The sequence below is a fragment of the Anas acuta genome, chromosome 29 (assembly GCF_963932015.1).
Source record: "Anas acuta chromosome 29, bAnaAcu1.1, whole genome shotgun sequence".
In the NCBI taxonomy this organism is placed as follows: Eukaryota; Metazoa; Chordata; class Aves; order Anseriformes; family Anatidae; genus Anas; species Anas acuta.
Genome location: NC_089007.1, coordinates 3,145,885 through 3,171,371, shown reverse-complemented (window position 1 = coordinate 3,171,371; position 25,487 = coordinate 3,145,885). Strand labels below are relative to the sequence as shown.

At 69.4% G+C, this 25,487-nt stretch overlaps 4 protein-coding genes across 5 annotated transcripts; all 4 read left to right on the top strand.

Annotated features, from left to right (window-relative positions):
• Positions 1-2,741: 2,741 nt before the first annotated feature.
• On the top strand, positions 2,742-6,225 carry LOC137845908 (tubulin alpha-1A chain). Its single transcript, XM_068663429.1, has 4 exons — positions 2,742-2,899; positions 4,034-4,256; positions 4,340-4,488; positions 5,065-6,225. Exons 1-4 carry the CDS (start codon positions 2,897-2,899, stop codon positions 6,043-6,045), a joined length of 1,356 nt encoding a protein of 451 aa, XP_068519530.1. The 5' UTR covers positions 2,742-2,896; the 3' UTR covers positions 6,046-6,225.
• A 2,386-nt stretch (positions 6,226-8,611) lies between these two features.
• Positions 8,612-12,786, top strand: LOC137845890 (tubulin alpha-1B chain). The gene is made up of 4 exons (XM_068663405.1): positions 8,612-8,773; positions 10,388-10,610; positions 10,694-10,842; positions 11,604-12,786. The coding sequence occupies exons 1-4, from the start codon at positions 8,771-8,773 to the stop codon at positions 12,582-12,584; spliced, it is 1,356 nt and encodes a 451-aa protein (XP_068519506.1). The 5' UTR covers positions 8,612-8,770; the 3' UTR covers positions 12,585-12,786.
• A 629-nt stretch (positions 12,787-13,415) lies between these two features.
• On the top strand, positions 13,416-19,391 carry LMBR1L (limb development membrane protein 1 like). The gene is made up of 17 exons (XM_068663414.1): positions 13,416-13,811; positions 15,597-15,681; positions 15,939-15,975; positions 16,141-16,280; positions 16,370-16,473; positions 16,548-16,674; positions 16,796-16,864; positions 16,979-17,043; positions 17,174-17,249; positions 17,349-17,432; positions 17,561-17,637; positions 17,743-17,820; positions 17,903-17,976; positions 18,076-18,166; positions 18,349-18,415; positions 18,502-18,663; positions 18,749-19,391. The coding sequence occupies exons 1-17, from the start codon at positions 13,740-13,742 to the stop codon at positions 18,805-18,807; spliced, it is 1,467 nt and encodes a 488-aa protein (XP_068519515.1). The 5' UTR covers positions 13,416-13,739; the 3' UTR covers positions 18,808-19,391.
• An 885-nt stretch (positions 19,392-20,276) lies between these two features.
• DHH (desert hedgehog signaling molecule) lies at positions 20,277-25,357 on the top strand. 2 transcript variants are annotated; one of them, XM_068663415.1, is made up of 3 exons: positions 20,277-21,586; positions 23,041-23,302; positions 23,883-25,357. In XM_068663415.1, exons 1-3 carry the CDS (start codon positions 21,275-21,277, stop codon positions 24,590-24,592), a joined length of 1,284 nt encoding a protein of 427 aa, XP_068519516.1. In that variant the 5' UTR covers positions 20,277-21,274; the 3' UTR covers positions 24,593-25,357. The 2 variants fall into 2 exon arrangements, with proteins under 2 accessions (XP_068519516.1, XP_068519517.1); XM_068663416.1 differs by having other exon boundaries at positions 20,284-21,586; positions 23,925-25,357.
• Positions 25,358-25,487: the final 130 nt, after the last annotated feature.

Sequence of the window (25,487 nt, the reverse complement as noted above, 5' to 3'; positions counted from 1 at the left end):
GCCGGGGGGGGGCCCGACGTTTCCACACCCCCCCCCGCCCTGCCCTGCAGCACCCCGGCGTCTGGCCCTGGCTTCGGGGTCAAGTTCCCAGGGGCCGGGGATGCGGCAGCCCCCCCCCCCCCCCCTTTACTGCCCCTCCCCGGGTTGGGGTTTGCAGCGGGGTCACCGCCTCGTGCCCCCCCACCCCATGCAGAGGAGTTTCGGGATGCCCCCCAGCCCCAGGGAGGTTCCTGAGAGCAGCCCCAGCCCCCACGTCCCCCCCCCCAGGATTTCCCTGTGCCGCCCCCCCCCAAGGCTGTGTCCGGCCCCCCCTGCTCAGCGCCACGCACTGGGTGCCCCCCTGCCCCCCCCCGCGGTGCCCCCCCCCCATCCTTGGCACTGTCTCACTCATGGGGCCCGAGCACCCAGTGCCCCCCATGATGCCCCCCCCCTCGAAGCCAGTACCACCGGAGCCCCCTGAGATGGGACCCCCCCCCCCATGGGGATGTGCCAGCTGCGGCATCACCACCCTGCCCCCCCCAGCCCCCCCACAGTTCCCCCCCCCCCCGCAGCCACCTCCCCACGCCTTTATCCCAGGCTTTGCCGCAATGCGGAGCCGCGGCTGCAGCCCCCTCCCCACACCCAGCAGACGCAGCCCCCGCTGCAGCCCCGCAGCCCCCCCCATCTCCTGCCCCCCCCCGCCCCGAGCTCTGCCCCCCATGCCCCTTTCACCCCCCCACCCCCCCCAGTGTCCCTTCTGTTGTGGCTCCCTTGGGGGCTTTGTAGTGCCAGCAGTGCTGGGGGGGGGGCACGGAGCACCTTGGTTGTGGGGACACACTGTGCCCCCCCCCCATGGGGATGGGGTCCCCAGCAGCTCAGGGGGGGCCCCCCACACCCAGCTCTTTGAAGGGGGGGCAGGCTGGGTGCTCCCCCCCCCGCCATGCCCCCACCACCCCAGGGCCCCCGCATCCTGCACCCAGGCGAGGAGCAGCCCCGTCCGTCCGTCTGAGCGACCCCGTCACATCGATGCTCAGGGGACAGACAGACGGACAGACAGAGCCGGGGGGGGGGCTGGCAGCACGGGGGGGGGGGCACACAGAGCTGGAAACCTCAGCCGGCCCCGAGCCAGTGCCAGCTTCCCAGCTCCGGGCTGCACTGGGGGGGGGAGCGGGGCTGGGTGCTGAGGGGGGGCTGGCTCATGGGGTCCCCATGGGGACACCCAGATGTGGAGGGGGGGTCGGACTGGGGGGGTCCGGGTCCCAAGGGGGGGTCGCAGCCCGTGTCCCAGCAACCGGTTGCCTGGCAGCAGTGCCAAGTGGCCTCCCATACCTAATGATGGGAAGGGTCTGGGAGGGGCCACCCCCCCACACCCAGAGCCCTTTGCCCTTCACCCTGCGTTGCCTGGGGGGGGGGTCCAGCCGCCCAGCCCCCCCCCCCGCCCACAGCTTGGAGGCATTGAAGGGCAGCCCCCCCCCCCAACCCCCAGCCTGGAGCTGTTGGGGGGCTCAGGGCCACGTTTCCCATCGGGGAGGGGGGGCAGGACCCCCCCACGGAGCACCAAACACCCATGCACAGCCCGGGGGGAGCCCAATCTTGTTGGGGGGGGGGGGGGGGGGGCACAGCCTGGCTGCCTTTGTTCCTGTGGGCGATGCCCAAATCGCGGCTCCTCTTTGTCTGCAGCCCCATATTGCCGGGGGGGGGGGGGGGAAGCCCCAGCCCCTCCCTGCTCCCTGCCCCGGTTTAGCAGCACCCCAAAAACACTGGGGGGGGGGTGGGGGGGGGCAGAGCGTGGGGCAGGAGGGTGGCGGGGACGTGGGAACAGGGACCTGGAGCTGCCCAAAAATCCGCGTAATGTGGGAAATGCAGAGAAAAAATGTGATTTCTCAGCGCGGGGGGGGGCGATGCTGGCAGCTCCACCTGCAGCAGCTGGGGCCAGCCCCCCCCGTACCCCACCCCGGCCACTGCAGGGACCTCTGAGGCTGGGGGGGGGCAGTGGCACGGCGGGGGGGGCTCGGGGGGGCGAGCGGCCCATGTCCCAGCTGTGCCCCCCCCCACACCAGCTGCCGCAGAGCAGCTGCCACTTGGTGCCTGGGAACGGTCCCAGGACCCCCCCCCCCCCCTCGGTGGGCCCCCCCGGGGGTGGCACACAAAGAGGCGGCTGGGAGGGAGCGGGGACGGACACGGGGCCACGGCGGCACCGGGGGCTGGGACGTGGCTGGGAACCAGGGCACTGGGGCACGGCCGGGAATGGGGACGGGGACAGGGACGGGATGGGGACAGGGACTGGGATTGGGGCTGGGGACAGGGACACCCCAGGGCTGGGGATAGGGACATGGCCAGGGTTTGGGACGGGGACACGGCCGGGGATGGGGACAGGGATACCCCAGGGCTGGGGCCACCCCCATAGCTGGGCACCGGGGCCCGGGGACACCCAGCTGGTGGCACCGCACCGGGCACCGGGGACATGGCCGGGACCAGGGCACGGCGGAAAATGCGCCCCCCCCCCCCGGGGCAGGGCCGGGGCACTGCAGGACAGGACCGGGACCAGGAGGTGGGGGGGGCAGCGTCGCGACGAGCCGTGCTGTCCCCCCCTTGTCCCCCCCCCCCCCCGTTCCTTCACCCGCCGCAGCCCCCGGCCCCCCCGCCCCGAGCCCCCCCGCCCCGCCCGGCTTTGTCTGCGGCTCCGGGGGGGTGGGGGGGGGCATTACCTCATCCCCGCGCCGCCAATGGCAGCCGCCACCACCGCCCCCCCGCCCCGCCCCGAACCCCCCCCCCCGGTTCCCCCGCCCCTCCCCGGTCCCCCCCGTCCCGTCCCGGCCCTATAAAGCCCCGCGCCCAGCCGCCGGTTCCGCCGCGCCTCTTACATCGACCGCCTCAGCGTCGTGCTGTGAGAAAGCCCCGGAGCCGAGCAGCCGCCATGGTGAGCGCGGGGGGGGGGCACCAGACTGGGGGGGGGACGACACTGGGGCCAGGATCGGGATCGGCCCGGGCCGTGCGCGCCCCCGCCGGGGACCCCCGAGCCACCGCCTTTGTTCCCGTTCCCCCCCCCACCGAAGCCGGCGGAGCTGCCGAGCCCGTAATGAGGCCCCCCCCAGGCAGGATGAGGCCCGCCCCGGCAGGACGAGGCCCCCCCCCGCCGGTGCTGAGCCCGCTCGGGGCGCGGTCCCCGTTAAACGGGGCAGGACCGGGGCCCTTTGTCCGGTGCTGAGCCCGCTCTGGGTGTGGCTCCCGGTGAACGGGGTGGGATGGGACCCCCCCGGATCCCGTTAAATAGGACAGGATGAGCCCCCCCCCCCCCGGTGCTGAGCCCGCACTGGGCGTGGCTGGGGTTAAATGAGGCAGGATGGGACCCCCGGGGCCCGTTAAAAGGGGGCTCCCGGTGCTGAGCCCCCCCCCGGGTGTGGCTCCTGGCAGATGGGTCTCAATAGGAGCCCCCCTGGCTGGGGCTGAGCCCCCCCCGGGTGTGGCCCCTCTTAAACTGGGCAGGATCCAGCCCCTGGGTGCTGAGTGCTGGGGGCAGGATGGGGTCCCCAGTCCTGCCCTGGGCGTGGCCCTGGCTCAATGAGGACCCCCCCGGGGCAGGATGAGCCCCTGGTGCTGAGCCCTCAGACCACACGGGGCTGTGGCTGCGTCCCCATGGGGGGGGGCATGGCAGGATGTCACCCTGGGGGCTCCCATCTCCCGCTGGGTGCGGTCACGGCCCCATAGGGCAGGATGGTGCTGAGCCCCCTGGCTCATCACAGGCACTGTCACAGAGCAGGATGGGCCCCCCTAGTGCTGACCCCCCCGCACTGGGTGTGGCCATGGTGCTGAGCCCCCTGCAGCCCCCAGAACAATAGGATGGGGCTGGGCAGGATCCGGCCCCAGCCTGGCATGGGGTGGCCCCATCCTGCCCTGCCCAGCTCAGCACCAGCCCCTCCGGAGGGCAGCATCCCGGGTGGGGGGGCATGGGCTGGGGCTGCAGCTGGAGGGGGGGAATGGGACATGAGTGGGGTACAGCGGGGGGCTTGGCCAGGTCATGGGGGGTGACGCAGCACCACGAATGTCCCCGCAGCGCGAGTGCATCTCCATCCACGTGGGCCAAGCGGGCGTGCAGATCGGCAATGCGTGCTGGGAGCTGTACTGCCTGGAGCACGGCATCCAGCCCGACGGGCAGATGCCCAGCGACAAGACCATCGGCGGGGGGGACGACTCCTTCAACACCTTCTTCAGCGAGACGGGGGCCGGCAAGCACGTGCCCCGGGCCGTCTTCGTGGACCTGGAGCCCACGGTGATCGGTGAGCGCGGGGAGCTGGGGTGGGGGGCGGTGGGTGCCGAGGGGGTGCCCGGTGCTAACGGGGTGCCCGGTGCTGTCCCGCAGACGAGGTGCGCACGGGGACGTACCGGCAGCTCTTCCACCCCGAGCAGCTGATCACGGGCAAGGAGGATGCGGCCAACAACTACGCGCGGGGGCACTACACCATCGGCAAGGAGATCATCGACCTGGTGCTCGACCGCATCCGCAAGCTGGTATGGCCGGGGGGGCTGCACAGGGGGCGCCGGTGGGTGGTGAGATGAGGACGGAGGCTCCGGTTCTGGGTCTCGCCCTTCCTGCAGGACTAGCCAGGCTGGGTTTAGACTTAATATATTAATTAATGGTAATCCTGCTCTGCAGCGGCTGCCATTGGCTGGCGGCGGGACGTGGCGCAGCCGGGGCGTTGGAGCTGCTCCACAGCGCCGCGTCCCCAGGCGCCCGGCGGTGCTGAGCTCTGCAATTCCTCCTTTGTTCCTCCTCGGCTCTGGCTGCGGCCGCATCCAGCTGCACTCAGCGGCGTTGGGAGCCCGAGGAGCTGCGTGGGGTGGCGGCAGAGCCATGGGCTGTGTGCCCCCCCCCAAAGCGCTCTGGGGGCAGAGGGGCTTCCCTGGGGGATTCACGCGCGGAGAGTTTCCAACAACAGGAGTCAGGCTCACCCCATTCCTGGTGGCTTCTGCTCTGCTGTTGGAAATCCCCCAAATGTCATCGGGAGAGAACGTAAGAGAGGAAGGAGCGAGCTCTGCTGCTGCCCAACTTAACCATGGCCCCCTCACCCCTGTCTCTCCCTCCAGGCTGACCAGTGCACAGGGCTGCAGGGCTTCCTGGTCTTCCACAGCTTCGGGGGCGGCACCGGCTCCGGCTTCACCTCCCTGCTCATGGAGCGCCTCTCGGTCGACTACGGCAAGAAGTCCAAGCTGGAGTTCTCCATCTATCCAGCCCCCCAGGTGTCCACTGCCGTGGTGGAGCCCTACAACTCCATCCTCACCACCCACACCACACTGGAGCACTCCGACTGCGCCTTCATGGTGGACAACGAGGCCATCTACGACATCTGCCGCAGGAACCTGGACATCGAGAGGCCCACCTACACCAACCTCAACCGGTTGATCGGCCAGATCGTGTCCTCCATCACGGCCTCCCTGCGCTTCGACGGAGCCCTCAACGTTGACCTGACCGAGTTCCAGACCAACCTGGTGCCGTACCCACGCATCCACTTCCCCCTGGCCACCTACGCCCCCGTCATCTCAGCGGAGAAGGCTTACCACGAGCAGCTCTCGGTGGCCGAGATCACCAACGCCTGCTTCGAGCCGGCCAACCAGATGGTGAAGTGCGACCCGCGGCACGGCAAGTACATGGCGTGCTGCCTGCTGTACCGCGGGGACGTGGTGCCCAAGGACGTCAACGCCGCCATCGCCACCATCAAGACCAAGCGCACCATCCAGTTCGTGGACTGGTGCCCAACTGGTTTCAAGGTGGGCATCAACTACCAGCCCCCCACGGTGGTGCCTGGGGGAGACCTGGCCAAGGTGCAGCGTGCTGTGTGCATGCTGAGCAACACCACGGCCATCGCCGAGGCCTGGGCCCGCCTGGACCACAAGTTCGACCTGATGTACGCCAAGCGTGCCTTCGTGCACTGGTACGTGGGGGAGGGCATGGAGGAGGGGGAGTTCTCGGAGGCCAGGGAGGACATGGCTGCCCTGGAGAAGGATTATGAGGAGGTGGGGGTGGACTCGGTGGAAGGGGAGGGAGAGGAGGAAGGAGAGGAGTATTAAACCTTCACAACGGTGCTGCTCGTACAGGGAACAAACGTAGTTGAAGACCCCCCCAGTGGGTCTGTAGCAGTGGGTGCACTGCTGTCTGTGCTGTTCAATGGTCTGTGAAATGGCAAAGTCTTGTCCCGGACCCACCCGTCCTCTCCCGTGGGTCTGAATAAAAAGCATTCCCTGTCCTTGGCTCTGTGTCTGGTGTCTTTCCTCCGTGCCGCGGGGCCGTCACCCCCTGTGCTGGGGGTGCCCCGAGCCCCCTGCCCCTGGGGGTGCTCCTGGGGGGGGGGGGGGCAGGCTGAGCCCAGCACCCCGCAGCCCCAGCTCCCCCCTTTTTGGGGCTCAGCCCCAGGAGGCAGCTCCGTGCCCCCAAGCCCCCCCCCATGAGGTGGGGAAGGGAGATGCCTCCAGACGTGTCCAAGCTCCGGGCTGGAGATAAAGCTGGGTCACGGCGCAAAGCAGGAGCTGCGGGGGGGGGGCAAGCAAAGCAGAACAAGGAGCTCATTCAGCGCTTCCCGGCAGCGCTCAGCGTGCCCAGCCTTGGGGGGGGGGGCAAACACCATGGCCCCGATCGCCCCCTTCCTCCCCCTGCCTTTATGGCTGAGCATGGGGTGGGATATCGGGGACATCCCCCAGCTGTGGGGGCAGCACCCAGCTGTGACCCCTTTTGCTGGGTCTGGGGGGGGGCAGAGCTCACCCTCCCCATGCTCCTGGAGTGAGAGCAGCATTGGTGCAGCACCCACAGTCCCCCAAACCCTTATCTGGGGAGGGGGCAATGCCAAGGCCCTGACCCCCCCCACACCCCCCCCAAAAGGGCTGTTTCCCGCTGCATGTCCTGCAGCAATACAAGGCGAGGAAGGAGAAGGGGGGGGTCTCCTCGCAGAAATATCTGTGACCCCCCCACCCCAGTCCTGCTTCCCGAGTCATGGCTGAAAATCGCCCCCTGGGGGGGGAGCACCAAATAATTTTCTCCTTTTGCTTCCGGGGGGGGGCTTTGTTTACTTCTTCCATTAAACCGCTCCAAGCACGCAGTGTTTTGTTTTTTTACATCGGATTTCCCCCCCCCCCCTCCGCCCTTTGAGGGCAGCCTGGCAGAGCCGAGCTGCTCGGGGGGGGGGGGTCGAACCCCCCCCTCCCGGCCATGTGAGCAGCAGCGCAGTCCTTGAGGGCAAAAATCCCCCCCCCGCAGCATCGAAGTGGCTGCTGCAAAGCAAAGGGACGGGGTGCCCCCCCCCGCCTGCTGCTGGGCTGCGGTGTGCCCCCCCCCGTTCATATCCCCACCATGTGCCCCTGCAGCATGGCCAGGGCTGGTAGCAGCAGCCTTTTCGGGGGGGGGGGGGGGGCACTACTCCTGGGGGCTCCCTGCTGCCCCCCGAGGCTGGCAGAAGCCCGTGGGTGACTTGGGGGGGGCACGGGGGGGGCACCAGGGCCGAGCTGTTTTGCTCCATGAGGGGCTCAGTGCCCCCCCCCGCGCCCCAAATTCTCTCCCTTGGGGCGAGTACCTGCGGGGGGGGGGGGGGGGGGGGGGGCGCGATGCAGCAGCAGCCCCCGGCCCTGCGTGAGCATGTTACCCCCCCGGCCCCCCCCAACACCCCCTCCCGCCCCCCCCATCACCCCCCCGCCCCCTCCCATGCTCCTGGCTCCCTACAGGGGGAAATAACGAAAGGGAAGCTGAAGGCGATGCGAAACTCGAGGGGGGGGGAAGGGCGTGCCGCAGTGCCGGGGGGGGGCACCCCAGCTCCTGGCCCCCCCCCCCCGTGCCCCCCCCCTCCCCAAATCCGCCATTTCCCACCCCCGCTTGCCGGCGGCCATGCGGCAGCGCCACGTCAGCGCTGCAATGCGGCCCCTCCGGTGCTCCGGGGGGGGGGGGCCACGGACATGGGGGGGGGGCTCCCGGTTAAGGGGGGGGGGCGGCCACCGGGGGGGGGGGGTACGGTGGAGCAGCGTCTCGCGGAGCTCCGGTTTAGCGCGAACAAATAGCGCCGGGGATTACGGGGGGGGGGGGGCGGCAGCCTCCATGCTGGGGGGGGGGGGGGGGGCAGGTTTTGGCTGGGGATACGGGGAGGGGGCAGGCGCAGAGGGCAGGTCCCATGCCGGGAGGGGGGGGCGCAGGGGGGCGGCGGGGGGGGGGGGGCTGGAGATCCAGATGAGGCCGGGGGCCCCCTGTGGGGCGGGGGGGGGCAGGCGGGGGAAGCCGATTAAAGGCTCTGGGGCTGTCGGAGGGGGGGGGGCGAGGCAGCACGTGCCGCAGGCTCCCCCCCCTGCGCCCCCCTCCCCCCCCCCAGCACTGTCGCAGTTTTCCTCTGCAGCAAAACCGCACCGGGGCGGGCGGGGACTGGCGGGGGGGGGGGGGCGGCAACGGCCACGGTTCCCCCCCCCCCACAGCACACAGCGGGCAAGGGCAGAGCTGGGGGGGGGCCTCCAGGGGCTCTGCAGCCCCCCCCTCGAGCCCCCACTCCCCCCATAAACCCCCCTCGGGGGCTGCACCCCCACGGCTGGGGGGGGGCAAAGCGCTCGCCCTGCAGCGGGGGGGGGGGGAAGGTGGAGCGCGCCACGCGGCGCAGCCAATCAGCGCTGGGGTTGGCTCTGATGGACGGGCGAGTTGACCAATGGGGGGGGCGATGCGCGGGCGAGGCCCGCCCCCAGGTGCTGTATAAGAGGGTGGCCGGGGGGGGCCCCAGCTCGGTACTTGCGTCGACTCCTTGGTGGTCGGGACGAGTAACAGCCTGCAGCCATGGTACGGGGGGGGGGGGGGAGACATGGGGCTGGGGGGGCGGTATGGGGCTGGGGGGGGCAGGAGCAGGGCGAGGATGAGGAGGGTGGGGGCTGAGGGGGGTCGGGGAAGGAGTTGGGGGGGTTGCAGATTGGGGGGGCTCTGGGCAGAGCAAAGGCTGGGGGGGGCAGCGGGGGGGGGCAGAGAAGGAGTGGGGGGGGAAGGGGAACCGCCCTTGGGTTGGGGGTGGGAAAGGGGGGGGTAACGCAGGAGGTGGTGGGGGGAGAGCAGGGACTGGGGGGGCTTGAGTAGGGACTGGCGGGGGCAGAAGAAGGGCTGGGGGGGCAAAGCAGGGACTGGGGGGGCTTGAGTGGGACAGGGGAAGGTAGAGGAGGGGTTGGGGTCTTTAACGGGGCGGGGGGGGGCAGAGCAGGGGCTGGGGGTGCTGCCTGTGCCTGGAGGACCCCTTCGGGAGCAGCACGTGGTGCCAGCCCCCCCCCCCCCATTCCCCCCCCCATTACCGGGTGGGGGCGGGGCACTGGTTCATTTTTGGCGCCCAGCCCCGACCGTTACCCTTCCCGCGCGCGGGAAGGCGCGGGTGCACTCCTGCCCCCCCCCCCACCCAGCACCCATCCTTGGGTGGATGGGGGCCCAGCCTCCCCCCCCCCGCGGCACCACAACCCCCAAATCCCATGCTGAGCCCCCCCGCATTGCCAAGGGTTCCCCACATTCCCACCTTTGTCCCAGTTTGCTCCTTGCCCCCAGCTGAATCCAAGCCAAAAAAGACCCCATGGGGCTAATCCTGCCTGGGGCTGCTGAGGGGGGGCCTCCTGTGGTCTCCCCACCACTAAAACCCTAAAACCTGGGCTTAGCCCCCCCGGGGCGGGCACCATCTGCCCTGCTGGGGCGGGAGGAATGTGCTGGAGCAGGTGGTGCCGCACTGGGTGCGGCTGGGAATGTGCTGGATCGGGGCGGGGGGGGCAAAGGGGGAGGATTGGGGCAGCTGGACACCCCCCAACCCCCTCACACCCCCCCCCAGCTGGGTGCTGGTGGCTTCAGCCCTCCCCGGGGGTTTTGGGCCATGCAGTGGCTCGGCGTGTGGTCCCCACCACCCGCAGCGCCGCAGTCACGTCCGCGCTGCTGCGCAGCCTGCTTCCTCCTCCTCGTCCTCCTCTTCCTCCTCCTCACCCAGCCTCGCCCTTCCTGCGCTGTGAGGCTGCGAAATGGCCTCCCCAGCCCCCCCCAGTGCGAGGGCGCACGGCTCAAAAGCAGGATGGAGCCCGCTGCCGGGCTGGCACAGGGACTTGGGAGGTCCTGGGGTGCTGCGCCGGGGCTCGGCTGGGAAATGGTGGCTCTGGTCTGTCCCCAAGCACGTGTCTGCCCCCCCCAGCTCGTCACCGTGTTGGTTTTGAGGCTTGGCCACGCGCAGCTAAGCTCTCCGGCTGAGATGGCGATGAGCTTTCTATGCCCTTTGGAGCTTGGGCACAAAATGGTTGCCCCGTGGTGACGCTCGCCTGCCCCAGCCCGTGCCGGGTGGCACCGCCGCGCTGCTGCTCCCAGCCCAGGCAGGATTTGTGCCCCCCGCCCGTGCTGCTGGGGCTGCGCTGGTGACCGCTCTGTCCCTGCTCTGCCCCGCAGCGCGAGTGCATCTCCATCCACGTGGGCCAAGCGGGCGTGCAGATCGGCAATGCGTGCTGGGAGCTGTACTGCCTGGAGCACGGCATCCAGCCCGACGGGCAGATGCCCAGCGACAAGACCATCGGCGGGGGGGACGACTCCTTCAACACCTTCTTCAGCGAGACGGGGGCCGGCAAGCACGTGCCCCGGGCCGTCTTCGTGGACCTGGAGCCCACGGTGATCGGTGAGCGCGGGGAGTTGGGGTGGGGGGCGGTGGGTGCCGAGGGGGTGCCCGGTGCTAACGGGGTGCCCGGTGCTGTCCCGCAGACGAGGTGCGCACGGGGACGTACCGGCAGCTCTTCCACCCCGAGCAGCTGATCACGGGCAAGGAGGATGCGGCCAACAACTACGCGCGGGGGCACTACACCATCGGCAAGGAGATCATCGACCTGGTGCTCGACCGCATCCGCAAGCTGGTGGGTACAAAGCCTCGGGGGTGCCTGCACCGCCGCAGCCTTTTGGGGATGGGGGAAGCCCCCAGAGGAGAGTGAGGAGCTGAGCTGTGCCTTGAGGTCTGGGTGCGTTTAACCCCTTGTGGGTTCTCCCAGTGCCAGGTGATGGCTCCTGGTAGTGCCAGTGCTCGTGCAGTCCCAAGCCCTCTGCACTCAGGCACTGCAGATGTGTCACTGCTGCCAGCCCTGGACTTGGCCCCAGTGTGGCCGTGGCAGGACACACCACAGCCGCCTTTTGCCCTTGGGGAACATCACTTTCGTTCTGGGTTTGGGTCATGTGAGGCTTCCCCTTGACCCGGACTCTGATCCTACTTTACTGACTGCTTGCCAGCAGTCGGTGCTGAGGGTTTAACTCCCACGGGGGAGGCTCGTGCCTGCCTCTGTACATGGAGGGCAGTGCTGATGTTGGCTGCTGCAAGGCTCCTGCCCGTGTGCCTCCAGGGAATGCTGGCTCTAGGCGCCTCCATGCGCTCTGTAAAGCACAGCCCCAGGCAGGCGTGTGCAGGTTATACTGGGCACGGTGCTGGCTCCTGTGTGTCCCCAGGGTCCTCTGCTCAGGCAGACCCTGCCAGCGCGCGCAGCCTCTGCTTGTGTTCCTGATCTGAGATGCCTCCAAGGCTTGAGATAACAGGGCTCAACACTTTCCTTCCTGGACAAATCAGGAGTAGCTTCAAGTCACAAAAACTGATACTGATGTCTTGTCTTCTCTTTTTCTCTTCCCCCAGGCTGACCAGTGCACAGGGCTGCAGGGCTTCCTGGTCTTCCACAGCTTCGGGGGCGGCACCGGCTCCGGCTTCACCTCCCTGCTCATGGAGCGCCTCTCGGTCGACTACGGCAAGAAGTCCAAGCTGGAGTTCTCCATCTACCCAGCCCCCCAGGTGTCCACTGCCGTGGTGGAGCCCTACAACTCCATCCTCACCACCCACACCACGCTGGAGCACTCCGACTGCGCCTTCATGGTGGACAACGAGGCCATCTACGACATCTGCCGCAGGAACCTGGACATCGAGAGGCCCACCTACACCAACCTCAACCGCCTCATTAGCCAGATCGTGTCCTCTATCACAGCCTCCCTGCGCTTCGATGGGGCCCTGAATGTTGACCTGACCGAGTTCCAGACCAACCTGGTGCCGTACCCACGCATCCACTTCCCCCTGGCCACCTACGCCCCCGTCATCTCAGCGGAGAAGGCTTACCACGAGCAGCTCTCGGTGGCCGAGATCACCAACGCCTGCTTCGAGCCGGCCAACCAGATGGTGAAGTGCGACCCACGGCACGGCAAGTACATGGCGTGCTGCCTGCTGTACCGCGGGGATGTGGTGCCCAAGGATGTCAATGCCGCCATCGCCACCATCAAGACCAAGCGTAGCATCCAGTTCGTGGACTGGTGCCCAACTGGTTTCAAGGTGGGCATCAACTACCAGCCTCCCACAGTGGTGCCCGGGGGGGACCTGGCCAAGGTGCAGCGTGCTGTGTGCATGCTGAGCAACACCACGGCCATCGCCGAGGCCTGGGCCCGCCTGGACCACAAGTTCGACCTGATGTACGCCAAGCGTGCCTTCGTGCACTGGTACGTGGGGGAGGGCATGGAGGAGGGGGAGTTCTCGGAGGCCAGGGAGGACATGGCCGCCCTGGAGAAGGATTATGAGGAGGTGGGGGTGGACTCGGTGGAAGGGGAAGGAGAGGAGGAAGGGGAGGAGTACTAAAGGCTGGGTTCCTTCTGTCGCTGTAGCATGTCCACAAAGTGTCAGCTTCAAACACTTCAGCTTTCTTGTGCACCAGGTGTGGGTCTGGGTACCGGCCCTGGCTAGAAGGATGCGCTGCTCTGGCTAAGCGCTCACTCCAATGTGATCCTGTCTGTTTTACATGTGTCTGCACCATGTCTGTGAATAAAAGGCTTTAAGAAAAGCTGCCTCCGTGTTGGATACAAATGCCTCTGGTTCAGCCCCTGCGGCTGGCCGGCCCCAGCCCCGTGGGAACGCGCTGTCCCCATTGTCCCTGCCCAATGAGATGACCATGGGGGGAGGGAGGGAGGGGGTGGTGCTCCTGCTGGAGCTGGCTCTGATTTCCCCTGCTCTGGGGGGAGAATTTCCCACTCCCTCGTGTTTAGAGGGTGGGGGGCGCTGGTTCTGCTGCTCCGGGGGGGCCTTCAGGGAGATACTGGGGGCCAAGACCCCGATAGGAGGAGGAGCCGTTCCCTTGCTGGGGGCCTCGCAGCAGATCCTGTGCTTCCCCCCGTCCTGCCCGGGAGGGATACAGACGGATTAACCCGCGGATTAGCCCTGCCCGGGGGATCAGCTCTGGCCCCCGCGCTAATCCCGGTTTCCTGCCCTCGGGGGGAGGGGGCTGGGGGCGCCCGGCGGGGCCGTGGGAGCGGCGGGTGGGAACGCGGCGGCGCCTCCAGCCAATGGGAGCCGCCCGCGCAGCCCCCGGCCAATGAGCGGCGCCTCATTCAAAGCCGGCAGCCAATGGGGGCGGAGGCCGGGCCCTTTGAGGCGGCAACCGAGCGGATACATTGTAGCGAGCGCCGGATGCGGGGGGCGGGGCCGGGGCCGGGCGGGGCCTCGCCTCCTGGTGCCGCGGGCGGCCCCGCACGGCTCGGCTCAGCCCCGCGCTGTGCCCGGATCCAGCCCGGCCCGGCCCCGAGCTTTGCCCTGACCCGGCTCGGTTCAGCCCTGCGCTGTGTCCGGATCCGGCTCGGCTTGGCCCGGCCCGGCCCGGCTCGGCTCGGCTCAGCCCAGCCATCTGCCCTGACCCGGCTCGGCTCGGCCCGGCCCTGCCCTGTGTCCGGATTCGGCCCGGCTCCCCCCTGCGCTTTGTCCTGCCCCGGCTTGGCTCGGCACGGCCATGCTGGCCGCCCCATGGCCCCTGTGGAGCACGACGCGCTGGCCGTGCGGGAGCAGCTTTTCCACGAACGGGTCCGCGAATGCATCGTGAGTGCGGGGCGCGGACGGTGGGGAGGGAGCGTCCTGCGGGGCTGGGGTCCTGCTGGAAGGGGGGGGGGGCTGGGACCCTGCACACCCCCCACCGGGGCAGCTGCGGTGCCAGAGCCGCCGGGGCTGAGCCCCACGCCCGGTCCTTATCGGTGCCAGAGCTGCGCCGTGCTGCCGTGTGCCCCGCTGATAGCCCGGCTCGGCTCGGCTCGGCCCGGGGGGCGTGGGGAGCCTGGCCCGGGCAGAGTGGGACCCCTCGGCCCGGCAAGAGCCCCCCCTGCCTCTGAGCACAGACAGGGCTCGCTCCAATCTCCCCTCCCAAAGGGATGGGGGGGGGCCATGGGATGCAAGTGGGATGGGACATGATCTCTGGTCCCTACCTTCCCCTGGAGATCTGGGGTCCTGCAGTGCCCCAGTACCTCCTATGCCCACAGGGAGTCCCCAGCCGTGGGGACTGCTGGGTTGGGTACAAAGCTGGGTTGGGTACCCGCTTCTGGGTCGGTGGAGCAGTGTCAGTTGTGCCAGACTCAGGCCAGGTGCCCCTGTCCCTGCCTCAGGGTGCTCAGCACCAATGTCAGCGGGCAGGGGCCCTGCAGAGCCCCCCAGGGCTGGGGACACTGGAGGGGAGTAGCTGGGGCTGCTGCTCTGGTCCTGCTTCATGGGACAGGGATGTGGGGGGACCACATGTTGTGGCCCTGACATCTCCCGAGGGTCCCTGGGATGCTGCATGAGGGGTGACCAGAGCCAAGCATCGCTGCCCTGGAGCTCCCCAGTCCTCCACCCTGCTGAGCTGCCTCTGCCCCGGGAACTCCTGGCTCAGCACAGCCAGCGTGGAGCTCACTCGACCTTTCAGACTTTCCCGAGCCACGTTGTGGAGCTCTGCCTCACTCCTGCCCTGTGGTTGTGTCAGCACCGCTGGGGAGCCCTTCCCCTGCACAGGGATGGAGCAGGGACACCGCTCCCCTACCCGCCCTGTCCCGGGCCTCCTTGGGGGCCTCCTCACGAGGCCCCTTTCTCGCACCCTTTCTGGGTGCAGGTATTTGGGGTCCCTTGGTCAAGCAGAGCTTTCCACTTTGGGATGCAGCCCATGGGCAGAAGGAAACACACAGCTTGTGGTTCTTCCCTGGTGGGAGCAGGGACTGGAGACCACCCTTGGGGGGCTCCGGGGGCTTCCTGCCACCCCACTGGGCATCCCCCCACCCCTGGGACTCCCGGCCAAGCCTCCAGCACGAGGAAGGTGCCAGGGCAGCTCCAGTCCACCCGTGCCAAGGCAGTAGATTCGGGCGACCTTTCCCTATCCCGCCGCGTACCCACAGGGATGAAAGGTCGCTGTGTTCCTCGAACATCGCCTGTTCTGGCTGGGCCTCGGCGTGCTGGCGGGGGCGGGGGGGGGACAGACAGACGCTGCAGCCGGCCTTGGCACCTGGCCCAAAGCTGCTCCCACAGCCCCGCTGGGTGCTGGTGCCAGCAGGATGAGGGCTGTGGGGTTTTGGGTCTGAGCTGTGGGCAGCTCTGTTAGCGCAGGCTGCCCCGGAGTTGTTGCCTGTGCTCGCCCCATGCTCCCAAGCCCTGTGGGACCTCCTGGCAGCTCGTGAGCACCCAGTGGGTGAGCCCTGGGTGCAGCCCCCGTGTGTGCGTAGGGCCGAGCACACGTGTGGGGTGAGTGAACAGGGCCAGGACTGGAAAAACAAATAGGGTGGAGCTGGCAGGTCCCGGTGGCAGAGCCCAGGGTGGGAGCGCTGCCCTCTGGGTCCACCGGTGCTGCCCACGCTGCTCTGCCCACAGATCTGCGCCCTGCTCTTCGCCAGCCTCTACATCCTCTGCCACTTCATCATAACCCACTTCAAGAAGCAGACGGACTTTGCGGCAGGTAGGGGAGGCTCAATTTGGCTGCCACCCCCCTGAGATGCTCCTCCCCTGCTTTCTGCCTCCCTCAGCAGCCCCAGTCCCACCCCAGCCCACGTTCCTGGGGCATCCGTCCCTATGGGGAATCCCCCAGGGCTGCTATGGAAGGGGAGCAGGGTCCCAACTCCCTCGGGAGCACTGCTGGGCTTTGCAGCTCTGTTTTTGGGGAGGATGTTTGGGGGGGAGAGCAGGGAGTCATCCTGGCGGTTTGTTCCTCCACAGTTCACGATGACGAGGACGCTGCTGTCAACAGGATTGCGTAAGTTCCTCCCCTGTCCCACTCCTACTCAGCCACTTCCCTCTCCCTGCCCGGCCGGGACACGGCGTTCCCCAGCTCCATGGGGGTCAGTGACCCCCCCAGGGGGTTGTGGCCAGGCTGTGACATCCACGCAGGGGCTGGAACTGACGCTTGTCCCTCCCGCAGGCTGGGGATGTGCACCTTCACCCTGGCCGTGGCTCTGGGTGCCGTGCTCCTGCTCCCCTTCTCCATCATCAGCAACGAGGTGCTGCTCTCCTTCCCCCACAACTACTACATCCAGTGGCTGAACGGGTCCCTCATCCATGGTGGGTGCACGTAGGGTGGCCATGGGGTGCTGAGGGCTGTGGATTGGGGCTGCCCCCAGCGGGAGCTCACCCTATTCCGTCCCTCCCAGGCCTCTGGAACTTGGTCTTCCTCTTCTCCAACATGTCCCTTGTCTTCCTCATGCCCTTTGCCTACTTCTTCACTGAGTCGGAGGGCTTTGCGGGGTCCAAGAAGGTACGTGGCCCCACGGGGCCTGTCCCCCACCCTGTGTCCCTCTCCCTGGCTTGCTGCTGATCCCGTTCCCTCAGGGCATCATGGCCAGGGTGTACGAGACATCGGTGGTGCTGCTGCTGCTGACGCTGCTGGTGCTGGGCATGGTCTGGGTGGCCTCTGCCATCGTCGGCAACAACGCGGCCAGTCGCCAGTCGCTCTACGGTGGGTGCTGCCAGGGCTCGGGGGTCTGTGCTGCTGGGGCAGGATGGGGCCCCTGGTGCTGAAAGGGGCAGGAGGAGGGCTGCCCTGGAGGCCTGCTGCATCCTGCCCCCTCTCTCCACAGACCTCTGGGAGTACTACCTGCCCTACCTCTACTCCTGCATCTCGCTCTTCGGCGTGCTGCTCCTGCTGCGTAAGTCCGGGTCCTGCGGGGTCACTCCCTGGCATGGTGGGGGCAACTCAGGACCCTTCTGGTGGCCCAGGGAGGAGTAGGGTGCCGGGGCTCACCCTCTCCTCCCACCCACAGTGTGCACTCCATTTGGCCTCTCCACCATGTTCACCGTCACGGGGAAGCTGCTGGTGAAACCCCGGGTAAGGTGCCACCCCCCTCCATGAGGCCCTGCCTGGGGTCTTGGTGTCCCCGAGCTGTGGGGCTGCCTGGCCCCCCAGCTCCCGGGGTGTCACTCGTGTCCCCTGCTCATGGCTCTGGGCCTGTCCCCAGCTCCTGGAAGACCTGGATGAGCAGCTGAGCTGCACGAGGTTCGAGGAAGCCGCCGTGTCCCGCAGGATCGCGTCCGGTGGGTGCTCAGCGCAGGCTGGGGAGGTGCCTTGGGGTGCCCAGGGACCCCAATCCCTCAGCATGTGGGGAGTGAGCCCCTCGGTGTCTCCCCCTGCAGGCAAAACTTCCTGCTGGCTGAACCTGAACGTGGGGCTGCTGCGGGAGCAGCTCCTCGCCATCCAGAGCAAAAGGCGGAAGCTGGGTAAGGAACTGGGGCGACCGGAGCTGGGCACTGGGAGCGCTGGGAGCACTGGTTCTCTGGGAACCTGCGCCCCAAAGAGAGAGGGAAGGGGGTGCCGTGGGGCAGGGGCTGTAACATCCTCCCCGCAGAGCGGCGGCACCGAGCGTCACCCTGGCAGAGGAACCTGGGCTACCCCCTGGCCATGCTGGGCCTCCTGGCGCTGACAGTAAGTGTCCCTGGCCGGGTCCCCACCTTGTCCCTGTCCCCTTGTGTGTCGCAGGGCCCCGCAGACACCCTGACCCCCTTCTCCTCCTCCTCCTTCTCTTCCCAGGGGATCTCGGTGCTCATCGTCTGCTTCCACGTCCTGGAGCTGTTGCTGGACGATGCCGCGATGCCGCGGGGTATCCAGGTACCTGGGGGGGGGGGAAAAGGGGACAGCGAGGAGCCCCTTCTGCCGGGCTTGTTCCCACAAAGTGCCTCCTGCCCCGCAGGATGCGCCCCTGGGCCAGGTCTCCTTCTCCATCTTCGGCACCTTCGGAGCTGCCCTGCAGGTCATCCTCATCTTGTATCCTTCACACGGGCACCGGTGGCTGTCCCCTGCGCTGTCCCCTGTGCCAGCCCCACTGTCACCCCCTCTGTCCTCTCCTTAACGCCCCCCTCGCAGCTACCTGATGCTCTCCTCCGTCGTGGGCTTCTACAGCTCCCCCCTCTTCACCCGGCTGCTCCCTGAGAGGCAGGACACCCCCCTCACCAAGGTGAGAGCCCCCCCAGGTGTTGCGTGGCTGTCCCCGTGTCCTTGCGCACTGTGCGGCGTCCCCACGCGAGGGCACCACGCGTCCCTCCGGCTCCCCCTGCCTCCAGCACGGCCCCGGGAGCAGGTTCAGGACCGTGGGGCTGTGCCACGGCTCCTTCAAATTCTCCTTTTTTTCCCCCGCAGATCATCGGGAACTGCGTGTCCTTGCTGGTGCTCAGCTCTGCCCTGCCCGTCTTCTCCAGGACGCTGGGTGAGATGCGGTGGGGCTGGGGCTGGGACTGGGGCAGCCCCCCGGGGCCAGCATGCCCTGACCCCCCCCACCCCCCCGTCATGCAGGGATCACCCGCTTTGACCTCCTGGGGGATTTTGGCCGCTTCAACTGGCTGGGGAACTTCTACATCGTCTTCCTCTACAACATGGGCTTTGCGGCGCTCACCACGCTGTGCCTGGTGAAGAAGGTGACCTGGGCCGTGCAGGAGGAGCTGCTCCGCGCCTTCGGTGAGGACGGGGACGGGGGGGGGACGTGGGACAAGGCGCTGGGGCCGTCCCCTGCCTGCCTCTCACCCTCTCCCTCTGCACCCAGGTCTGCACAAGCTGCCGCTGCCCGTGCCGCGCTCCCGGCCCCTGGGCGAGCGCTGCTAGGGCTGGGGGCACGAGGCTGTCCCACCCCCTCCCCGAGAACGGCCACGGCGCTGGTCCCGATGCCGCTGGGTGCGTTGTGGATGCTGGAGACCCCCCCAGGAGGAGCTGAGCCTCCAGGAGGGGGCCTGGCTGTGCCCCCCCCGCAGCCCCATCTCAGCCTGTTGCGCTACTGAGCCTCGGCCTCGAGCCATGCCCCTCTCAGGGGGCTGCAGCCCCCGGGGCTGTGCTGGCTGCAGCCCCCCCACTCTTTTATATACCTCGTGGGGCTGGGCCTTTTGCCCCCCCCCCCCCGCCCCAGTGCTGCCCTCTTGGAGTTTGTGTGTTTTTCAATGTCTCCCCCCTCCCCAGGCATCCCTCTTAACACTAACGGGGGGAGGCCCCGAGCCCCCCTGGTCCCAGTCACTCCGCACCCTGTCCCCCTTGTTGCTCTGGGGGCTGCCAGGGGGCGCTGGTTGTCCCCCTTCCCCCCCCCAAGAAGGAGTAGGGCTGGGGCAGGGCCCCCCCCCAGCAGCTGTGTGATGAGTTGGTCAGGTCTCTGTTACCACGTTACTTGTTTGGAGCAATAAACAAACTCTTTTTTTTTTTTTTTTTTTTAATATATATAAAATATTTTCACGCTACATGGCTTGGTTCCACCTCAGGGCAGGGCTTGGGGGGGGGCTTGGGGCAGGGATTAGAGTTCCTATGGGGGGGGCTCTGCTCCTGCCCTCTCCCTGGGGGCTGTAATTAACCCTCTTCCTGGCTGTGGCTAACGAGCCCACTCCAGGAAGGGCTGAAGATGAGGGCTGCTCCTGGCCCTGGTTCCTGGTGCTGATAGCCCCAGTCCTAAATGGGGGGGGGGGGCAGCACTGAGTGGCTTTTTTGGGGTGTGGGAAGGGGGGGGCTGAGCTGCTCTGAGCCCATCTGCCTCCACCTCAGGGGTCTGGGGGGACTCTGACCCCTCCGTGGCTGAAGGAGGGGGGCTCACGGAAGCTGCCCAGGAACAGGCCCCCCACCCATCCTGCCCGGGCTGGGGCTGCGCCAGGCTGCCCCCCCCCCTCCCCGTGCATAGGGGGGGCCCTTGCCCCCCCCCTCAACCCCTCCCCGAACCAGGGCTGAGCAGGAAGCACAGGAAACTGGGTTTATATAGAAGGAAATGAGGCCATCGGTGCCCGCGATTTCCCTGTGCCCTGCTCCCCTCCCGGTCACCCTGGGCTGGCACGGGGGCTGCGGGGGGGCTGGGAGCCGGGCCCCAGCCCCCCCTCCCAGCCTGCCGCTGCCTCCTGCCCTCACCCTGGCTCCTTGGCACCCTTGGGTGCCTCCCCGTCGTGGCTTGGGGTGCTCTTGGGGAGGGGGCCACGGGCGGCTCCCTGGGGTGCCGGGAGGGGGGGGGGACACCCGGGGCTCGGAGGGGCCGTCCCGGGCAGCGCAGCCCCGGCGGGGGCGGCCCCGGGGGATGTGGCCGCCGCTGCCGCCGCTCCCGGGGGCCGGGCTCCGAGGCGGGGCCGGAGGGACCCGGCGGCGCTGCCCAGTGCCGGAGCCGAGCGGGTGCAGGTGGGGGGCACCCGGCCGGGGCCGCCCGACACGGCCCGGGGCGGCTGCGGGCAGCCCGGTACCGGGGGCAGCGCCAGGAGCGGGTACCGGTACCGGGGACGGCAGCAAACGGGGGAGAAGTGGGGAGAGCCAGGAATTGGGGCTCGGTACCGGCGGCTCTGCCAGGGGGTGGGGGAGCTGCCGGTACCGGCGGGGCAGCCGTAGGGTAACGGGCGGCTCCGGTGCCAGGGGGCGGCGACGGGAGAAACGGTCCCGGGAACGGGGCGCGGTGCCGGGGAAGCGGGGACCCGGTCCCGGAGGGCAGTGACAGGCGAGGGGAGCGGGACCGGCACCGGATAAAGCGGCGAGATAAAGAAAAAGGGGGGGGCCCGGTACCGGAGCGCAGGACCCAGACGAGGCGGGGGGGGGGGACCGGAATCGGGGCACGGTGCCAGGAGCGGGGAGAGGTCCCGGTGCCGGGGCGGTGCCAAGAGCGGGGCGGCCGGGGCCGGGCCAGTGCCAGGAGCGCGGTGCCCGGGACCGGTTCCCGGTGCCCGTCCCGGGGCCGCAGCGGTAGGAGGAGGGGGCTTTTCCCGTCGGGGACCCCCCCGGGAGCAGGGTGCAGCGCCAGGAGAGGGGGTGCCGGGTCCGTGGGCGCGGGTGGGAAACGCTCCGGTGCCCGGGCGCTCCGAGTGGGTGGTGGCGGCCCCGGGGGGGGGGTGCGGGGGTGCTCGGGGAGGGGTTGTCACTCGTCCCGGGTGGCCGCGGGTCCCGGAGCGGCGACGGGCCCGTGGGTGTGAGAAGGAAACGCCGCCGACCCGCCCCTGGCACCGGGAGCCGCTAAAAGCCCCGGGGCCGCCGCGCCGGTGCCATGCCCGCCCCGGCCGCCCGTGCCCCCGGTGACTGAAGCGGGGGCCGCGGAGGCAGCGGGGCCCGGCGGAGCTCGGCGGCCGGGATGCCCCGGTGCAGCCGGTTCGCCCTCGGCCTCCTCGGCCTCGCCGCTTTCCTGCTGGCCTCTCCGGTGCTGGGCTGCGGGCCGGGCCGGGGGCCGGTGGGGCGGCGGCGGTTCGGGCGGCGGCAGCTCTCGCCGCTGCTCTACAAGCAGTTCGTGCCCAACGTGCCCGAGCAGACGCTGGGGGCGAGCGGGAAGGCGGAGGGGAAAGTCCTGCGGGGCTCGGAGCGCTTCAGGGAGCTGGTGCCCAACTACAACCCCGACATCATCTTCAAGGACGAGGAGAACACGGGGGCGGACCGGCTCATGACCGAGGTGGGGGCTGAGCCCGGGACGGTCCGGCCGCGCTCCCCGGGGCGCGGGGGCGGCGGGGAGGAGGCGGGAGGGAGCGCCCCGACCGGCCCCCGGTGGCACCGACCGGCCCCCGGTAGCCCCGACAGTTTCCCGGCGGCCCCGACCCTCCCGGGGCGCGGGGTCCCCTCCCCGGCTTCTCCCGGAGCTTCCCCCCGGGCCCCGGTACCGGTGGCACCGGGTGGGCCGCTGAGGACCCGCGGCGGGGATTAACGGGGAGGGGGCGTCGGGGGCTGCCGGGGATCCCGGGGCTGCCGCTCCCGGTCCGCGGAGCCGCCCCTGCCCGGCCCCGGGGCGGGCCAACGGGGAGGGGGCGGCCCCGGTAGACGTCTCCCGGGGGTCCGGGGCTGCGCCTCGTCCCGCCGGGATGCTCGCCGTTGCCATGGCGAAGGGCGGCTCCGCGGTCGCCATGGAGACGGGGGATGCTGCGAGTGGTCCAGGCAGCGCCGCGGCTCCCTCGGCCCGGGGCGGCGGGGGCGGCGGAGCCGGGGCGGCGGAGCCCGGCGGGCCGCGGGCACGGAGCCGGCCCGGGGTGCGGGCGGCTGAAAGGGGCCTTTGTGGCCGTGCCGGCATTCCCGGGGCCTGAGGTCAGAGCCGGGCTGGAAGGCGCCTATTGTCGCCGGGCCGGGCCGGGCCGGGCCGGGTGCATTCCTACCCCCCCGTCGCATGCCGGGCCCCCCCCCCCGGGCCGGGCAGCCCCGGGACCGGGCCCCGCACTCCCGCCCCCGCTGCCCCACCGCTCCCGGGAGCGGCTTTGTTGCACGGGGAACCGGGGGGCACCGGGGCACGGAGGGACGCCGCGACCTCGCCGGCTGCTGGGGCGGGTGGGAGCGGCCTCCATCCCCTGCGCCCCTCATGGGCACCGCCCGAGCCCCCCCCCGCTGCCCCCCTCAGCTCGTGGGACTTCCCCCCCCCGTGCCCCTGCAGAGCCCTGCTCTCTGCAGCGTGGGAGCTGCACGCATCCTGCCCTGCTCTGGCAGGCGTGAGCCCCCCCCGGTGCTGCTGCAGGACGTGGGGCTGGTTCTGCTTGGCTGCACCCCCCAGCTCTGCCCCGTGCCCCCCCCCCACGGTCAGGTTAATCAGTCACAGCCATGGCCAAGGGGAAGGTGACACCCGGCACCGTCCCGTGCCCTTTCCGCCTGACTGCCCGGGCTCCCCTGCAGGACCCTGGGGCACGTTAACCTTCAACCTGCACCATTCTGGGGGGGGGCAGCTCAGCTGTGCCCCTCTGCAGGCTGAGGAGGGGTCCCATCTGCCCCCCCCAGCCAGCAACCCCTTTGGGCTGCCCCCTTCCAAACCCCCACAGCCTCCCAGTGTCCGTCTGTCTGTCCACACTCAGGATGCCCCAGGTAGGGCTGCGGGTGCCACGGGGGGGTGGGTCAGGACTGACCGTGGTGCTTGTCCCGTGTCCCCCCCAGCGCTGCAAAGAGCGGGTGAACTCGTTAGCCATCGCGGTGATGAACATGTGGCCGGGGGTGAAGCTGCGGGTGACGGAGGGCTGGGACGAGGACGGGCACCACCTCCCCGACTCGCTGCACTACGAGGGCCGGGCGCTGGACATCACCACCTCCGACCGCGACCGCCACAAGTACGGCATGCTGGCGCGCCTGGCCGTGGAGGCCGGCTTCGACTGGGTCTACTACGAGTCCAAGGCGCACATCCACGTCTCCGTCAGAGCAGGTACGGCGCCACGGGGCTGCCGGGGGGCTGCCTTCCCCCTCAGCACCCCAACCTGTGGCCCCCCAACACCCTCCGCCCTCCGTTTCCATCCCAGGGTGGCGTGGGATGTAGCCCCCAGCCTGTCCCAGCTCCATTCAGCCACCAGCTTGGCAAAAAATCCTATTCGTCCCCACCCCAAAGTGGCACGGACAGAGCTGTCCCCAGGGCTTGCCTCCCATGGGGGCACAAAGTATGGTGGGGGGGGGCTTAAGACACTTTGGATGCGCCCCCCCCCCTCCAGCCCTGCGGCCGCTCCGGCCAGCAGCCCTGGTCCAGGCCAGAAGTGACAATCGACAGAAAGTGAAAGTGGCCGCAAATGTCACCGTCCCAGCGGCAGGGCCAGGCGGAACAAAGGGCATCAGTGCGGGCCGGACAAAGGGGCCCTGCAGCACCCCGCTCAGCCTGGATCCTGCTCACAGGAACCACGGGGGGGGGGGGTGTTCGGAAAATATCCGCTTTGTTTCGGGAGGGGGGGGAGATTTCGGGTCCGGTCAGAGCAGCTCCGCTCGGGGCCTTTTCCCTTCTGCTGCTCCCCCCCCAGGTGGCCGCGGGGACCCACCGGTGGCGTTCTCCACCCTCCCAGATAACTCCCTGGCCGTGCGCACCGGCGGCTGCTTCCCGGGCCACGCGACGGTGACGCTGCGGAGCGGCGAGCGCCGGGGTTTGGCCGACCTGCGCCGGGGCGACTGGGTGCTGGGTGCCGAGCCCGGCGGGCGCCTGGTGCCCACCGAGGTGCTGCTCTTCCTCCACCGCGACCTGGGCCAACGCGCCTCCTTCGTGGCCATCGAGACGGCCAGCCCGGCTCGCCGGCTGCTCCTCACCCCGTCCCACCTCGTCTTCGCCGCCCGCGGGGCCGCCAACGGCTCGGCCGCCTTCCTGCCCGTCTTCGCTCGCCGCCTGCGCCCGGGGGACGCGGTGCTGGCTCAGGGGGCCGGCGGGCAGGGGCTGCGCCCCGCGCGCGTGCTGAGGGTCTCGCGGGAGGAAGGCGTGGGGGTCTTCGCCCCCCTCACCTCCCACGGGACCCTGCTGGTCAACGGGGTGCTGGCATCCTGCTACGCCGTCCTGGAGAGCCACCGCTGGGCCCACCGCGCCTTCGCCCCCCTGCGCCTCTTCCACGGGCTCCTCTCGCTGCTGCCTGCCCGTGCCGAGGGGGGCAACGGGACGGCACCGGAGGCGGGCGTGCACTGGTACTCGCGCCTGCTCTACCGCCTGGCCTGGGGGGTGCTGGGCCACGAGGCTGCGCAGGCGTAGAGCCCCCCCCCCGAAACTGCAGGGCTCATGCCGGAGCACCAGGACCAGCGCCAGACCCCTTGCACCCATGGGTGCCAAGGAGGAGGTGTGGGGGCCCCCCAGGGAGGTTGGGTGCCCCTCGGCTGGGCACTGCTTGGGGTGAAGAGGGGGGGCATGGTGCAGGGAGCGGGGCTCAGCCCCCTCCCATGTTCTGGGGGCCACCCCACAGCACTGCTGGGGGGCGTTAGGTGGCCCCCGTGCCCCAGCCCCCCCCCCCCCCGTGTGCTCCCCCCGTATTTATTGCTTTATTAACCGCTGCGCCTGGGGACTGGGGCACTGCCCCTGGAGCTGAGAGGTGTCCCCATCACCCGGAGTGTCCCCATCACCTGCGGTGTCCCCGTTACCCCTGGTATCCCTGTCACCTATGGTGTCCCCAACACCTATGGTGTCCCCTTCAGCTGCGGTGTCCCCATCACCCATGGTGTCCCTGTCACCCACAATGTCCCAGTCCCCCAACATTGTCCCCACACCGCTCGGGGCTGCAGGGCAGGGAGGGGGCCCAGCTCTAACCCGCGCTAACCGCTAACCACCCTGCTTGAGAGTTTTATTTTTCTATTTATAAATGTAATATAAACGTCCTCCGGCCAGCCCCCCCACCCCACCCCCAGACCCCCATCGGGGGGCAGGGGGGCGAGCGTGCTTTTAACCACTTCTGTCCCCCCCCCAAAAAAAAAGAATAATACTATTTAATTGTTTTCGTAAATAAAGAGAAATCTATGGCCCATGCGGAGCTGTGACTGAGAGGGGGACTGGGGGGGGTCTCCGGTACCGGGGGGGGGGGAGGGAAGGTGGGCGCCCTCCCGCGTGTCCCCCGCAGGTGAGCGCCAACCACGTGGCCGAGCCGCTCTCGGCCTTT

Excerpts from the sequence above, each read along its gene's own strand:
- LOC137845908 (XM_068663429.1), top strand. Across the intron at positions 4,257-4,339 it reads CCTGGAGCCCACGGTGATCG|ACGAGGTGCGCACGGGGACG; the intron begins GTGAGCGCGGGG and ends GCTGTCCCGCAG. Across the intron at positions 4,489-5,064 it reads TCGACCGCATCCGCAAGCTG|GCTGACCAGTGCACAGGGCT; the intron begins GTATGGCCGGGG and ends CTCTCCCTCCAG.
- LOC137845890 (XM_068663405.1), top strand. Across the intron at positions 10,611-10,693 it reads CCTGGAGCCCACGGTGATCG|ACGAGGTGCGCACGGGGACG; the intron begins GTGAGCGCGGGG and ends GCTGTCCCGCAG. Across the intron at positions 10,843-11,603 it reads TCGACCGCATCCGCAAGCTG|GCTGACCAGTGCACAGGGCT; the intron begins GTGGGTACAAAG and ends CTCTTCCCCCAG.
- LMBR1L (XM_068663414.1), top strand. The coding sequence starts at position 13,740 with ATGGCCCCTGTGGAGCACGACGCGCTGGCCGTGCGGGAGCAGCTTTTC. Across the intron at positions 17,433-17,560 it reads GAGCAAAAGGCGGAAGCTGG|AGCGGCGGCACCGAGCGTCA; the intron begins GTAAGGAACTGG and ends TCCTCCCCGCAG. Across the intron at positions 17,638-17,742 it reads TGGGCCTCCTGGCGCTGACA|GGGATCTCGGTGCTCATCGT; the intron begins GTAAGTGTCCCT and ends TTCTCTTCCCAG.
- DHH (XM_068663415.1), top strand. The coding sequence starts at position 21,275 with ATGCCCCGGTGCAGCCGGTTCGCCCTCGGCCTCCTCGGCCTCGCCGCT. Across the intron at positions 21,587-23,040 it reads CGGACCGGCTCATGACCGAG|CGCTGCAAAGAGCGGGTGAA; the intron begins GTGGGGGCTGAG and ends TGTCCCCCCCAG. Across the intron at positions 23,303-23,882 it reads CCACGTCTCCGTCAGAGCAG|GTGGCCGCGGGGACCCACCG; the intron begins GTACGGCGCCAC and ends CTCCCCCCCCAG.